The sequence below is a fragment of the Opisthocomus hoazin genome, chromosome 1 (assembly GCF_030867145.1).
Source record: "Opisthocomus hoazin isolate bOpiHoa1 chromosome 1, bOpiHoa1.hap1, whole genome shotgun sequence".
NCBI classification, from domain to species: Eukaryota; Metazoa; Chordata; class Aves; order Opisthocomiformes; family Opisthocomidae; genus Opisthocomus; species Opisthocomus hoazin.
In genome coordinates, this window is record NC_134414.1 from 6,419,710 (window position 1) to 6,436,258 (window position 16,549).

Below are 16,549 nucleotides of genomic sequence, written 5' to 3' on the forward strand. Positions count from 1 at the left end.
CCAGCAGTGAGGTCCACACCACCATGGTAGCACTTAATGGGAGCTCCAGTCTCAGCAGTGACATAAATCTGTTGCCTGGGTCACATTAGTTCCTTAGGATAAGAATTTGCCCCTTACTATGTGTGTGCACAAAGTGTGTCACAGCAGGCCCTGGATCTCAGCTGTGCCTACTGCTGCAGAGGTGTAGTAAATCATCAGATCAGGGTCCAGCATGGCTCTTTGGGCTCATACTTCTATCTCCGCAGGGAAGAGTCTAATGTTACCCCAGGGAGCTGTAATCTAAACTGGCTGGCATTGCTGACAGTCTGCCAGCCAGCTAAAGGTTTGTTTTCCTCCATCATGTCCCTCCGCTTATTCTCCTAATTGTGTTTGTTTGTTTGCCACACAAGGCATAGCACATTCCCTTGGAAAAAGCATGCTGATAGGAGGCTTGATGCTGTTGCTCTTCTCCTTGACGCATGCAGAAGGGAGGCTGGATTCCAAGCCGGTCATCCCTTCAGAGGGATGGGATTTCCCGTTTCCAGGAGGCAGCACGCTCAGGCCGTTCAGACAGCACTGCCAGCGTCAAGTGCCTCTGGCTGACGTGTGTGACTCTGTCAAACGAGTCTGCAGTAAACCTCCTCCTAGCAGAGGAGAAATGCAAAAAATACCCCATGGAAATGTGTGGAATTCAGCAGCCCCAGTGTCAGGGAAAAAATCAGCACACTCACGTAATAGAGCTGCAGAGACTGCATTCAGCCCTCTGGGCTCCCATCTCTACTTTGCTGCAAGGATAACCTAGGGCAAATCATCCCACTCCTCTGCTCCTTAGTTCACTCTTTGGCAGGACACAGAGATACTCTGCCTCAGAAATATGGTACGGGGTGCAGCTGAGCAATGATCGTAATGTCTGCTGTGGTGCAAAGTGAGATAAATATATTGGCTGCTCTTTCTCAGATCTGCTGCTCCCACACTGCTCCAGTTACAGTGTCACTGCAGTGAGGAAAAGTGTGCTGAGGAGTAAAGAGCATCTTTAGGATGCAGCTCAAATCCAAAGACCCCATGCTATGGGTCCCTTCATATATATTTATTCAGTCCTTCCTTCCACATGCATCCTCTCGTTGTTAGCTTTGATGGGACGTTTGTCTTGTACTTTCTAGGGAAGCAAAAACGCCGTCACAGAATCACAGAATCACAGAATAGTAGGGGTTGGAAGGGACCTCTGTGGGTCATCTAGTCCAACCCCCCCGCCGAAGCAGGGTCACCTACAGCAGGCTGCACAGGACCTTGTCCAGGCGGGTCTTGAATATCTCCAGAGAAGGAGACTCCACAACCTCCCTGGGCAGCCTGTTCCAGTGCTCCGTCACCCTCAGAGAGAAGAAGTTCCTCCTCATGTTCAGACGGAACTTCCTGTGCCTCAGTTTGTGCCCATTACCCCTTGTCCTGTCACTGGGCACCACTGAAAAGAGCTTGGCCCCATCCTCCTGACACCCACCCTTCAGATATTTGTAGGTGTTTCGGTTTCGGCTGCCGCCGGCAACAAAAGCGCCACGCGGCCGCCCCTCCCCCCGCCGGCGTGCGGAGGAGAATGGAAAGAAAGAGGCAGAAACTGGTGGGTCGGGATAAGGGCAGTTTAACAGAACAGCAAACAGAGGGAAAACAGGAACAAGAACGATACAAATAAGGAGAAAACACAACCACGAACCGTACAACAGCCGCTCTCCCGAAACCGGACCGGCGCTGCGCCCGCCCAAGCCGCGAGTGCCTTCCCGCCGCGCCGCTCCCCCCCCACCGGAACCCAGCGTGACGTCACGTGGTATGGAATACCGGGCTCTGTTTGGCCAGGTGGGGTCAGCCCCCACCCCCCGGCTGTGCCCCTTCCTGGAGTCCGGTGAAAATTAACCCTGTTCTGGCCAAACCCAGGACATTATCCACCCCTTATTCCATACCATCTACGTCATGCCCAGGTCCCCCATTGTCCAGCTGATCACCACCACTTCTCCTGTCTCCAGATATCATTCCTTTAATCTATGGATCATCACTCTAAAGTGTCCGTTGAGTTCATTTAATCCATGACTTCAGGCTCCATCTGTTGTAATGGTCTTCCATGGCGGGAGAGGTGATGTGTGGTGATGGGCGGTCACTTGCTGCATCCGGAGCTCACGGCTGATGTATCTGGTGCAGCCCGTGCCCACAGTCTGCAGGAGATGTTGATCTTGATGAAGTCGCTGGATGCCAGTTGTTGAAAACCAGGTCCAGTTCCATCATCACCGTGCTCTGCTAGGTTTTCATCGAAAAAGTCCATCCTTCTTTAATCTGGACGATTCTTACTATGCTACTACTGGTACAAAATATAACAATTATAACAGTGATAACAGACAGTGACAGGGTTATTTAACAACTAACTTTATACAATTTATTTATGGACTATTCTCGCCCAAAATTAAATCCCCATGAGGTACACATCGGACTTCCCCATCCTTCCGCATTACCCACCAGGTACACCCAGGTCCTTGAGCAAAAGCAATCCCGCGGACGGGCTTGCCTTTGCCCGAGGCAGGACTAACCCAAACCGTCTTCCCTAACATGTTCCGCATGTGCACTACAGGGACTTTATCCCCTTCTACGGGGCGCTGAGGTTTTGACTGGGCAGGACCAGCCCGGTTGGTGGACCCTCTGGTGTTAACCAACCAGGTGGCCTTTGCTAAATGGGCATCCCAATTTTTGAAAGTCCCACCCCCCATTGCCCTCAAAGTGGTTTTTAGCAGCCCATTGTAACGTTCGATCTTTCCCGAGGCTGGTGCATGGTAGGGGATATGATACACCCACTCAATGCCGTGTTCTTTGGCCCAGGTGTCTATGAGGCTGTTGCGAAAGTGAGTCCCGTTGTCCGACTCGATTCTTTCGGGAGTGCCATGTCGCCACAGGACTTGTTTTTCCAGGCCCAGGATGGTATTCCGGGCAGTGGCATGGGGCACAGGGTAGGTTTCCAGCCATCCGGTGGTGGCCTCCACCATTGTGAGCACATAGCGCTTGCCTTGGCGGGTTTGTGGCAGTGTGATGTAGTCAATCTGCCAAGCCTCCCCATATTTATATTTTAGCCATCGTCCTCCATACCACTGAGGCTTTACCCGCTTGGCTTGCTTGATTGCAGCGCATGTCTCACATTCATGGATAACCTGTGCAATAGTGTCCATGGTCAAGTCCACCCCTCGGTCACGAGCCCATCTGTATGTCGCGTCTCTTCCTTGGTGGCCCGAGGTGTCATGGGCCCACCGAGCTATAAAGAGTTCACCCTTATGTTGCCAGTCCAGATCCACCTGAGCCACTTCAATCTTAGCAGCCTGATCTACCTGGTGGTTGTTTTGATGTTCTTCAGTGGCCCGACTCTTAGGGACGTGGGCGTCCACGTGACGGACTTTTACAGCCAACTGCTCTAGCCGGGCAGCAATATCTTGCCACAATGGGGCAGCCCAGATAGGTTTGCCTCTGCGCTGCCAGTTGTTCTTCTTCCATTGCTGCAGCCACCCCCACAAGGCATTGGCCACCATCCAAGAGTCGGTGTAAAGATAGAGCACTGGCCACTTCTCTCGACTGGCAATGTCTAAAGCCAGCTGGATGGCTTTCACCTCTGCAAACTGGCTGGACTCACCTTCTCCCTCGGCAGTTTCCGCGACTGGTCGTGTAGGGCTCCATACAGCAGCCTTCCACCTCCGCTGCTTCCCCACAATGCGACAGGACCCATCCGTGAACAGGGCATACTGTTTCTTATCTTCTGGCAGCTGGTTATACAGTGGGGCCTCTTCAGCACGTGTCACCTCCTCCTCTGGCGATGCTCCAAAATCTTTGCCTTCTGGCCAGTCCATGATTACCTCCAGAATTCCTGGGCGACTGGGGTTTCCCATTCGAGCACGCTGGGTGATCAGAGCGACCCACTTACTCCACGTAGCATCGGTGGCATGATGCGTAGAGGGGACCCTCTCTTTGAACATCCAGCCCAGGACCGGCAATCGTGGTGCTAGGAGGAGCTGTGCTTCAGTGCCGACCACTTCTGAAGCAGCTCGAACGCCTTCATATGCTGCCAGAATCTCTTTTTCAGTGGGAGTATAGCGGGCCTCGGATCCTTTGTATCCCCGGCTCCAGAACCCCAGGGGTCGACCTCGAGTCTCCCCTGGTGCTTTCTGCCAGAGACTCCAGGTTGGGCCATTCTCCCCGGCTGCGGTGTAGAGCACGTTTTTAACATCTTGCCCTGACCGGACTGGACCAAGGGCTACGGCATGAACTATCTCCCGTTTAATCTGTTCAAATGCCTGTCGTTGCTCAGGGCCCCATTCAAAATCATTCTTCTTCCGGGTCACGTGGTACAGAGGACTTACAATCTGGCTGTAATTTGGGATGTGCATCCTCCAAAAACCCACAACACCCAGGAAGGCCTGTGCTTCCTTTTTGCTGGTTGGTGGAGACATAGCTGCTATTTTGTTGATGACATCCATTGGGATTTGACGGCGCCCATCCTGCCATTTTATTCCCAAAAACTGGATCTCTTGCGCAGGTCCCTTGACTTTACTTCGCTTAATGGCGAAACCGGCTTTCAGAAGGATCTGAACTATTTTCTCCCCTTTCTCGAAAACCTCCTCCGCTGTGTCGCCCCATATAATGATGTCATCGATGTACTGCAGATGTTCTGGGGCTTCACCCTTTTCCAGTGCAGTCTGGATTAGTCCATGGCAAATGGTGGGACTGTGTTTCCACCCCTGGGGCAGTCGATTCCAGGTGTACTGGATGCCCCTCCAGGTGAAAGCAAACTGTGGCCTGCACTCTGCTGCCAAAGGGATGGAGAAGAATGCATTAGCGATGTCAATTGTAGCATACCACTTGGCTGCCTTTGACTCCAGCTGATATTGAAGTTCTAGCATGTCTGGCACGGCAGCACTCAGCGGTGGTGTGACTTCATTCAGGCCACGGTAGTCTATTGTCAGTCTCCACTCTCCAGTAGATTTTCTCACTGGCCATATGGGACTATTAAAGGGTGAGCGAGTTTTGCTGATCACTCCTTGACTCTCCAGTTGACGGATCAGCTGATGAATGGGGAGAAGGGAGTCTCGGTTGGTACGATACTGTCGCCGGTGCACCGTTGTGGTTGCGATGGGTACCTGTTGTTCTTCAACCCTCAGCAACCCCACAACGGAAGGATCCTCCGAGAGACCAGGCAAAATGGACAGCTGTTTAATTTCTTCCGTCTCCACAGCAGCTATGCCAAAAGCCCACCGATACCCCTTTGGGTCCTTGAAATAGCCTCTCCTAAGATAGTCTATGCCAAGGATGCACGGAGCCTCGGGGCCAGTTACAATGGGGTGCTTCTGCCACTCCTGCCCAGTGAGGCTCACTTCAGCCTCCAGTACACTCAGCTCTTGGGACCCCCCTGTCACTCCAGAAATGCAAATGGACTCTGACCCTTTGAACTCTGATGGCATTAAAGTACACTGTGCACCAGTGTCCACTAGAGCTTTATACTCTTGTGGATCTGACGTGCCAGGCCACCGAATCCACACCGTCCAATAGACACGGTTGTCCCTTTCCTCCACCTGGCTGGAGGCAGGGCCCCTCTAATCCTGGTCAGAGAAATTGCTGCTCACCTGCTGTAAAAATGACTTGGAGGTCCCCTCCAGAGGATCGGAATCAAGGTCAAACTGTCTACCTGGTCTGGAGAGCTGGCTTTTGGAAACTGGAGCGGCATTTTTCCTAACAGAGTCCCCTTTTGTGATTGTTTTACCTCGCAACTCACGTACTCGGGCCTCTAGACTTGAGGTGGGTTTTCCATCCCACTTCCTCATGTCCTCTCCGTGGTCACGCAGGTAAAACCACAGGGTGCCCCGTGGTGTGTAGCCTCTGTATTCCCTCTCCTGAGCAGGGAAACGCTTGCCCCTAATAGCTGAGATGATGGCCCGTACAGGTGGGGAGTAGGACCTACTCTCTTTCATTTGTCGGACCTCCCGGGCCAGTTTCTCCACAGCTGAGACAAGGGAGGAAGAGAGACTTTCCTCATATTGGCGGAGTCTGACAGCCACCTCGTCCACTGTTGGTGCGTCTTTACCTTTCCAGTTTACAACTGCCAGTGAGTTGGCATGCGAGGAGGGTGCACTCCGCACAAACTTCCTCCACATGGATTGTGAGCACTGGAGTTCATCTGGGTCTGTGGGTACCTGCTCATCGTCTGTGTCACAGTAAACCAGCTCCCGCACAGCTAATTCCCTCAAGTACTGAATACCCCTTTCCATATTGGTCCACTTGCCAGGATAGCATACAAAATCGTCACTGAAGGGGTATCTCTCCCTCACGCCTGACAGAAGTCTCCTCCAGAGGCTGAGGACTTGTTCCTTTTTCCCAATGGCCTTGTCAATGCCCCCATCCCTGGCCAGGGATCCCAGCTGCTTGGCTTCCTTGCCCTCTAATTCCAAGCTGCTGGCCCCGTTATCCCAGCACCGCAGCAGCCAGGTGGCAATGTGCTCTCCTGGATGGCGGCTGAAATCTTTCCGCATGTCTCGCAGCTCGCCCAGGGACAGGGACCGGGTGATGATCTCTGTCTCTATCTCCCGTGATGACCCTGGCTCATCATCATCCCTCCCGGAGCGATCTGCTCTCTTTGCGTCTTTCTTTAGTTTTACAGGGGCGACTGCTACCTGCACAGGTTGGTCATTGGGCTCAGTCACTGTGCCTGTGGCTGGAGCTGGAGCAGCTGCTGTGCCTGCTGGGGAAATCGAGGCAGACCCTGCAGCTGTGGCTGCAGCAGCGGTGGTGCCAGTCGGGGGGGCTGGGACTGCCTGCTGGGCTGGAGGGGCTGCAGGGTCGGCTGGGGAGGCAGCGCCAGCCGCAGCGCCTGCCGCTTCATTTCCCCCCCTTTCCCTCTTAAGGCACTGAACAGTGTTGAACAGGGCTCGGTAGGCGTGGGCCAGACCCCAGCACGTTGCGGTGATCTGTGTCTCTCTGGAGTTCCCAGGGTGGCAGCACACTTTTTGCAGATACTTTACTAGTTTGTCCGGATCCTGTACTTCCTCAGGTGTGAGTTTAAAAAACACCGGAGGTGCCCACTGCCCTAGGTACTTGCCCATGCTGTCCCACACACCCAGCCACTCACAGCTATCCAGCCCCGGGGCAGGTCTCTGCACGATGTTCTTAACGACTTGCTTAGCCCTAAACAAAAACCAAAACCCGTTCAGGAGGCATAACAAAAGGAGAGTGCTGCCCTGAGCATCCCATGGGTACTCAAAATTCTCAAAAGCCGTTAGGACCAGCCTGAGGGAGAGAGGGGGGGGGGCGAAAGAGTGGGGGAAGGTATCCCCTTCGGTTTTCCCCACAGACTGGGTTTGATTATTAACAAAATCTAAGACATAGGATCCGAGGTACGGAAATGACCGCAGTGCCGCATGCAAATACAAGACTAATTTCATGCACAGTGATGTTATCATATCATAAGTCGATATCGTACAGTACAGCAAAATCATCATCCTGATCTTCTTTCCCGAGGTAACAAACAGCACGGCGGCAAACACATACAGCAAGTAAGGATTTACGTAGCAGAGATATTTGATCAAAGTCAGAAACATTTTTACCGGCGACTATTTTAACACAGAAAAATGCCTATAACAAAATTTAACAAAATCTAAGAAAGCAGTTTTAACACCCGCTGCTCAGCCCTGCCGTTATCCCCGCTCCACGTCTGGGCGCCAATTAAATGTTTCGGTTTCGGCTGCCGCCGGCAACAAAAGCGCCACGCGGCCGCCCCTCCCCCCGCCGGCGTGCGGAGGAGAATGGAAAGAAAGAGGCAGAAACTGGTGGGTCGGGATAAGGGCAGTTTAACAGAACAGCAAACAGAGGGAAAACAGGAACAAGAACGATACAAATAAGGAGAAAACACAACCACGAACCGTACAACAGCCGCTCTCCCGAAACCGGACCGGCGCTGCGCCCGCCCAAGCCGCGAGTGCCTTCCCGCCGCGCCGCTCCCCCCCCACCGGAACCCAGCGTGACGTCACGTGGTATGGAATACCGGGCTCTGTTTGGCCAGGTGGGGTCAGCCCCCACCCCCCGGCTGTGCCCCTTCCTGGAGTCCGGTGAAAATTAACCCTGTTCTGGCCAAACCCAGGACAGTAGGCATTTATAAGGTCCCCTCGCAGCCTTCTCTTCTTCAGGCTGAACAAGCCCAGTTCCCTCAACCTCTCCTCGTAGTGGAGATGCTCCAGTCCCCTCACCATCCTTGTAGCCCTCCGCTGGACTCTCTCCAGTAGCTCCTCATCCTTCTTGAACTGGGGAGCCCAGAACTGGACACAGTACTCCAGATGAGGCCTCACCAGGGTAGTGTAGAGGGGAAGGAGAACCTCCCTTGTCCTGCTGGCCACACTCTTCTTGATGCACCCCAGGATCCCATTGGCCTTCTTGGCAGCCAGGGCACACTGCTGGCTCATAGTTAACCTGTCGTCCACCAGGACACCCAGGTCCCTCTCCGCAGAGCTGCTCTCCAGCAGGTCCACCCCAAGCCTGTACTGGTGCATGAGGTTGTTCCTCCCCAGGTGCAGGACCCTGCACTTGCCCTTGTTGAACCTCATCAGGTTCCTCTCTGCCCAGCTCTCCAGCCTATCCAGGTCACGCTGAATGGCAGCACAGCCTTCCGGTGTATCTACCACACCTCCCAGTTTGGTGTCGTCAGCAAACTTGCTGAGGGTACATTCTAACTCTTCATCCAGGTTGTTGATGAAGAAGTTAAACAAGACTGGGCCCAGTACTGACCCCTGAGGGACACCACTTGTCACCAGCCTCCAACTAGACTCAGCGCCGCTGATGACAACCCTCTGAGTTCTGCCATTCAGCCAGTTCTCTATCCACTTCACCGACCACTCATCCAGCCCACACTTCCTCAGCTTCCCCAGGAGGATATCATGGGAGACTGTGTCGAAAGCCTTGCTGAAGTCAAGGTAGATAACATCCACAGCTCTCCCTTCGTCTACCCAGCCAGTCATGTCATCATAGAAAGCTATCAGATTGGTCAGGCATGATTTCCCCTTGGTGAATCCATGCTGACTACTCCTGATAACCTTCTTTTCTTCCACTTGCTTGATGATGGCCTCCAGGATAAGCTGCTCCATCACCTTTCCCGGGATGGAGGTGAGGCTGACCGGCCTGTAGTTCCCTGGGTCCTCCTTCTTGCCCTTTTTGAAGATTGGAGTGACATTGGCCTTTCTCCAGTCCTCGGGCACCTCTCCAGTCCTCCAGGACCTCTCAAAGATGATGGAGAGTGGCTCAGCAATGACATCCGCCAGCTCCCTCAGCACTCGTGGGTGCATTCCGTCGGGGCCCATGGATTTGTGGACATCCAGATCGCTTAAGCGATCCCTCACACAGTCCTCCTCGACCAAGGGAAAGTCGTCCTCTCTGTAGGCTTCTTCTCTTACCTCCGGGGCCTGGGATTCCTGGAGGTAGACATCTCCGATGAGATTGCTACCTTTGATCTACGTCTCCTTCTCCCTGCATTACTGTTGCATCTTTTGTACATTTTTGGTTGCTCTTTTGGTAGACATCCATCTCATTAATCTCTCACGTGGCTTCTTACCCATGAGGCTCGACCCCTTCCTTACTTCACCTGCCCAGCTACAAGAATTAGACACCTTATTGCTTCAGGACTTTGTAATATAGCTTAAGCCTACTGAGTTATCTACCCTTTGGGCAAGGATTGCCTCACTGTTGTCACTGCTGTTCACTGATGAGCAGAAGTAGCTCGGTATAAGTTTGATGTGTCCATCATCTACTGTTGTCCTTGGTGACTGTGTCCCATCAAGGAGACCTATAAAGCCTTCCTTCATCTAGAAAGCTTTTTGCCAAGAAGATGTCCTCTTGTTCATGGACAAATGGATTCAAAACCCTGTGGAATCAAGGCATTAGTAGAGTTTTGCATTAAAACAATGATAAATAAGAATGGCGTGGAAAGCTTAGCAGCTACACTATTATCTAGGCATTATTAGCAATTATCGTTGCTCTGGTCCGTGTAAATGATGCCAATTTAGATTCAGAATTTCTATGGAAGAGACTGGGGCCCAGCTAGTGTGGTCTTAAATTCTCTAAATGAGGACAAGAACCTTTCCTGGATGAAAATGAGAAATCTTAAGCATATCTAAGATAGGACAGGCAAAAACCAATCTGGAGTGACTTAAAATGTCTTGTGCTCTTCTGGTTGGGCCAGCAGTTCTGATTAGTCCTCACAAGAACAGTCCTCCCTACACAGAAGGAGAGATTTTAGAAGTGGGTCTGTAGAGCAGTCAAGTGCCACCTCGTTATCTCCGTGGTCTTCATGTTCAGCGCATTTTCATCCGCAGCCCAGACACCCCTCTCACCTACAGACACAAAGGCTGTGCTGCTCTGAACACCTTCCACTCAATTATTTAAAATTCAGCTGCTATGGATCTACTTGAGGCGATCAGTTTAAAGAAAATGCAGATGGCCTCTGGTTTTGAGTTCCCGCTGCGCTTTGGTTAATTTGGTATGTAAAGGTATTAGGTTAATTAAATGCCATGTGTTGCATGGGGACTGACTGCATTTGTGGATTAGCAAGTACTCGAGTGTGTTCTGTGCTGAAAGTCTGCAAGCTGGCAGACATTTTTTTCACTAAGAAAGGAAGGTAACGGAGAGAAGTCACAGGGAAATGAAGAGGTTTCCTGTTAATCCTGCAGTCATTTTTCCAGAACAAGTGGTTGCAGTGTCCTTCAGGTCTCCGAACAAGTATCACCCCTTACTGGAGAGACTGGAAGAATTTAAGTGAAGAGAAGCAAAGTTGTTCAGTTTGCTTTGAGAATCCTGCAGTGGTGGATGTATGGAGTGAGCATGCTAGCTGGCCAGTCCAGGACTATGGCCGGTGTGTGGAAATTTTTGTGCTAGAAGAAGATCTTTCCCAAGAGCCATATTGTGAATCAGGTCAGAGGGTGTCCTGCAAGGAGCAGGCATGGTCATGCTGGAGGTCTAAAGCAAAGCGGCCACAGGTCTCTGGCATTCATGGTGGAATACACGTAGAAAGCAGACAGAGGGACAAATCCCACAGAAAGATTTTGGAGATGCTGAAAAGGAAGAAAGTCGTTTTCATGCAACCATGCGCTGAGGTGATGGAAGATCAGGAGAGAGACCAGGGCAAATGGACGCTACTCCGCAACGTTAACCAGGCCCTGAAGCCCACAACCATTTTAGCGGTAAGATGAGGGGTCCCAAGCTCTGAGCATGACTGGGAGCTTTCAGGCTACTTTGAAATCAGTCTCTCTGATGGGATCCTCATACTGCTTGTCCCAGCTTCTCTCACCCTTCTCCTGAGTCTTTGTTCTCCGCCAAGCCCTGCAGCTCCCCTGTGGTGCAACCTCTTTGCTCTTGGCATTTGGAAGCTCCTCATAAAGATCCTCTTCATGAATTGTCCTTATCTGTGTGTGCACCCATCGTGGTGTTTCCTCCTTTTCCATCTCTCTTTGGTTGCCGCTGCCCATGGCTTGGGAGGTCCTGAGGGTCTGCCCCAGAGCGTTTGGAAGGACACTAGCACCCAGCTGCTGCGTTGAGGAGGAAGGGTTGGACCACGTTGACACTGTGAAGTGACTGGTGGTATTCTCACTTCTCCAGTGCTCTGTCATGTGTGTTGGAAAACAAACTGCATCAGTCCAGGCATGAGGCAGGTTATGCAACTTATAAGCCAGTCTGTTCAAGCTGGCAAATGCATGCATCACCCCAATTTGCCCTGAAATCCCCAATATATCTGTTGCTTTTTGGGCTGATCCAAAGCTGATTGCATCAGCGGAAGGAGTGTAACTGACTTCCCTGGGTTTTGTATCAAACTGATTAAACTCAGGGAAGGAAATAGGTCGGCACTCTCAGTAAGTGATGTTATTTTTTAACCCCCCAGACCTTTCTGACCTTACCAGCTTAGCCCATCCCATAAGACTTGCTTTTTTCACCAGTACTGAGAACTGCACTTCAATGTGTTTAGAAAGAGCACTCTGAGGGGCCGAGCGCTCTGTGCATTAAGCAGGGAAAGCACAGGAGTTGTCTTAGTGGTAGTACGGTACGAATTCACCTTGGGGAGAGCAAACTGTCTTTTTATCTCAGCTGTGTGGTAACAGAACATATGAAGCAGGGTGCTTTTACAGCTATTCAAAATTAGAGACTAATAAAAAAAACCCCAGCATTCCAATTCTTGTTTCTTGATTGAAAGCAATTTTTGCACAGCTGCTGAGGTGTCAGAAGGGCTTTCTGCTGAGCAGGGACTGAGCAACCTGGTTCTTTTCTTGCTGACACCTTGATCAAGTTACCCACCCTGTGCGTGAATTTGCCCAGATATGCAGGCAAGGATAACAGTGCTGAACACTCTGAAATGCTTCAAGAGTCCTGGATCAAAGGAGCTAAGGAATAAATATTAATATAAGTGGATTTATAATGTATCTGTGCATGATTTACTGCATTCATTAGTTGTTTTTTTTCTTTTTAACTGAGTTATGGGATGTGAAGGTAAGGCAGTTAATGAGAAAAAGATCTGAATATTCTATTTTTTATGAGCTGGGTAAAGCTACTTACACCAGTGCTGTAGCACAGCTCTCTGAGGAAAAGAAAACCCAAATTAAGGGCTGGATCCTCAGCTCCAACTAAGCAGGATGACTTTGTTGGTATCCTAGGTGAAACCTGGCAAGCAGCTGCCAAGGGTGGAGTCTGCCACGAAATGGCTGGGGACTCCTCGTGTATAGTGTTTTTCCGTGTGCATGTCCCCAAGTATAGCCTTACATCCCTGTGGCACTCACAGGTTTGTATATCTCAGAAGCCCTGGTGAGCAATGATTTGAATGGTGAACGTTTCACCATGTTTTATATTGCTGGATGTCTCCAGTTCCCACTGCCCAGAGTGGAGATGAAGGTTGTTCATCAGCCCATTGGGTCAAATCAAATCTATAAATAACACTGTCTGCAGAAATGGTCGATAGTGGATGCTCCAGAAAGGGGTTAATATCAGAGCACATGCAAAGTGATCCCTCCTATTTTTTCACTTTCTTTTCTCCCAGCAGTTGCTCAGAGCTTCTAAAGATAGATATTGCGCTTGCATTGTGCTTAATAGGTACAAGTGGAGCTGGCCCCCAGGAATGTGGCTTTAGGTGGGGCTACAAGTGCACAATATTAAATTCAGATTCATGAAAGGGTACATTTGCTTGCTTAATGCAAACATGCCCAACAATATTTCAGATAGGTGGCTTTCACTTTCAGCACCTCTTCACATTCAGATTAGGGGTGGAAGATAATTCTGCCTTGTTTCAAAGAGTGTGGGTCTGGCTTGGGAGTTTAGTTTGGGGTTATTTTGGGGTTTGCTTTTGTGCTGAGGAAAACAGCTCCTTTAAAACCCTTTCTGCATTCGAGTAATTTAATATCCACAGAGCTGATGAGCAGATAGTCCCTGCCCAGCAGGACTGACAAGAGGTCTATAGGATCACCAGTGACATGGAGTGAGTGGATAGGGGTCAACTGCTGGCTGTGTCTTCTAAAACAAAAACAAAGAGGTCTCAAATGAAAGAGGTGGCACGTTTGAAACATGCAAAAGGACACAACTTCTCATGCTATTTGTGGCTATACTCTTCCTCTGAGATTATGGATGTTAAAACTTTGCACAGTTTCAGGAAGCAACTGGACATGCTCACAGTAGATAAAATCCACTGAGAAGTATGAAATGCAAAGAGCCCACGTACAAATCACTGCAACTGGGTGACCTCCTGAAGAAGTACATATATCTTCCTCTTTGGTGTGTTCTTAACCCTTCTTTAGTCATCCCGTTTTCACTAGGCTTCAAGATAGGGGAATGTGTATTTGATAGTGCTTATCTGCAAGGAAAAAATGTGCCACAAGCCTCCAGACAAGGCTCTCCAAAGCTCAAAATCATCTCCTAAGTGTGACTTTCTACGCTTGTACATTGTGCAGAAGGAAACCTCTTCCCGGGTGGGTTTTTCTGCCTTTATCCCTGCCTGCTTGCTGGATACAGTCTGTGACTGAAATCCACTAATGAGCTGATGAAATGGAGAGATGGTGCAGGGGCTGTATGCTGTGTGGAGCGTGCCCTACTGCTGTTACCTTGCAGGGTTTTTCCTAAGCATCTGTGAAAAAGGGATGGTTTGTGGTTTGCAAAGAAGTCATTTGACTTGTACCAATAATTTGGGTCCAAAACAACAGTATCTTGTACCCCACTGGCTGCTGAACCTTCTGCAACCCTGAGTGTAACTGTTCTCTCTTTGTTTCCAGGGGGATTATGTGTGGATGGACCTCAAAACCGGACGGGAATTCGATGTCCCCATTGGAGCGGTGGTTAAGCTGTGTGACTCTGGACAGATCCAGGTGGTGGATGATGAAGGCAATGTACGTACAAAAGGTTGTGATGACCCTGCTTCAGCTCTGTGGGCCTGGCTAGGCCAGGGATCATATGTTCACAATGACTGACTTGGTCACAGGCTTCTCGTATGTCCTTGAGAATCAACTGTGCCATAGTTTTCTATTTGTAAGGACAAGATAATGTGGTGTCCCTACTTTTGTGGCAGTACAGGGAATGAGAAGTTGAGAAGCTTCTTTCGTACAATGACAAAGAAAACCTACCTCGACCTGCTGTTCCTCTGCTGTTATCCAGTCATTCCTGACCTCCTGCCAATACAGGATGTGCCCAAACACTGGTTCTCCTTCAGTTTACCACCTCTACTTTTGTACAGTGGCAGCTGTTTTAGGGATCTATATCACAAGCAGAGGGTGACCAGAGGAGGTTCTCTGTCCTTTATAATTTTTTTTCCAGCTTGAGATAATTGTGAATGCTCTCATTCCCTTCAAGGATGGCAGAAAAAGATTTGGTTCAGCAGGGTCCTTGTGTCCAATTTGTAGTGGCTTTTGAAGCCTTTTAGAAGTGATCAGTCTAAATGACACTCTAGCAATAACAGTGTGATTTTGCCACCCCTGTGCATCCTTCTCTCCTCTTCTAAATCTTTTTTTCTCCGCTCAACAGTATTTTGTGGCAGAGAGTTAACCAGTGATATGAAAATATAGTTGTGTGAAGGGAAGAACAAACCTGTTGTTTATTAAAAACACCCCTGATGTGATGGATGTCCATGCTGCATGATGCTTTGGCCAGGATTTCTCATATCTCTTGCTGATCCAGTAAAGCAAAAGATGTTTTCCTTCTTCTGCTAGGAAACTTTCAAATTAGTCATTGCCGTGTCCTAGGAATAGAAGTTGTGGCCTGTGTGTTAATGGTCTCCCATGTATGTCCTTCCATCTGGTCCTTCTTTCTGGGGTGGTCTGTTTCTGTCTCTCATCCCGGTGGTATCTAATTTAATTTATCTTTCTCTGACATCGCTCTCTTCCCAGGAGCACTGGATTTCCCCGCAGAATGCCAGCCACATCAAACCCATGCACCCCACATCCATCCATGGAGTGGAGGACATGATCCGCCTGGGGGACCTGAATGAGGCGGGAATTCTCAGGAACCTGCTGATCCGCTATCGGGAGCACCTTATCTATGTGAGTGTCCTCCCCACCTCCACCTTTCGCTCTGCACTACACCCCCAGCTCTCCTTAGCTCTAGCGAACCCACGTGTAGGAAACCTTGATTGAACCAAGCGTCTGGGTTTGTACCTTCACCTGGACCCAAGTGGTGGAGGGCTTCTGCACTGTAGGGGACACATTGCAGAGTTTATGGATGCTTCAGTGGAAGATCCCATGACTTAGATAATGAGAAAAGTCTGTGGCACCTCCCTGTGTAGCCCCTGTAGAAGTTCTGGAGATTTGCATTACCCTTCTGCACACACAATAAGCAGTTCATCCCAGGCCATGAGCATGCTGTAGCAATCCTACAGCAAAAGCCTTTGGCAGCTGCATGCTGGATGTGGCTCTTCTGCCTTCATGCCCTGAACCATTAACCTACTCAACCCAAGTGGTTGAAGACAATAGCTACTGGAGGTGAAAGGGATTGAGGAAGGGTGAGGAGGTGCATGCACGAAATAAATGGGAACAATGAAGTAAGCAACTCCCAGAACAGCTCAAAAGTACCTTCCCCATCTACGTTCATGACCTAAGCTTTGGGTTTGGCTTAAGTTTTGGGTTGCCTGGGACCTGACAGCTGGTATTTGAGGACAGCAGTATCCTTCCTTAGGTCAGCTCAGTCATGTGAGGCCCAGTGGACCCAGTACAGCCTTATCAATCCAAAGAGACATTCAGAAATTCAGGGCTTTAAGGGAGCTTCCCAGAATTGCATCTCTTCTCTGCAATGGCATCGCAAAGGCCACCTGCCCAGCAGGACAAGTGTCAGCTTTCCAGTCTCTGTGCTGGCTTTATCAGTGTGCTATGTGCTGTGTAGTCTGGTGCATGCTCTTGGGGCAGAAGTGAGGAGCATCTGTTTGTGTTTGCCACTAGCTAATGTACTCAAACAGCCTATGCAAATACGGAAAATTTAGTATTGCTCTCAAATCCTGCAGTTTTCTGATGCTCAGCTAAGTGTTTTCTGTGCCTTTGAAGACTTCTTCAAAGCCACCTGGGAATCT

General features: G+C 50.1%; 1 protein-coding gene across 6 annotated transcripts in view; it reads left to right on the top strand.

Annotated features, from left to right (window-relative positions):
• MYO7A (myosin VIIA) overlaps window positions 1-16,549 on the top strand; it is a 117,643-nt gene that overhangs the window by 35,763 nt on the left and 65,331 nt on the right. For all 6 annotated transcript variants that reach the window (XM_075415844.1, XM_075415869.1, XM_075415862.1 and 3 more), the window contains exons 3-4: window positions 14,271-14,384; window positions 15,378-15,530. In XM_075415844.1, the coding sequence (XP_075271959.1) occupies window positions 14,271-14,384; window positions 15,378-15,530 (267 nt within the window). The remainder of the gene's footprint in view (window positions 1-14,270; window positions 14,385-15,377; window positions 15,531-16,549) is intronic.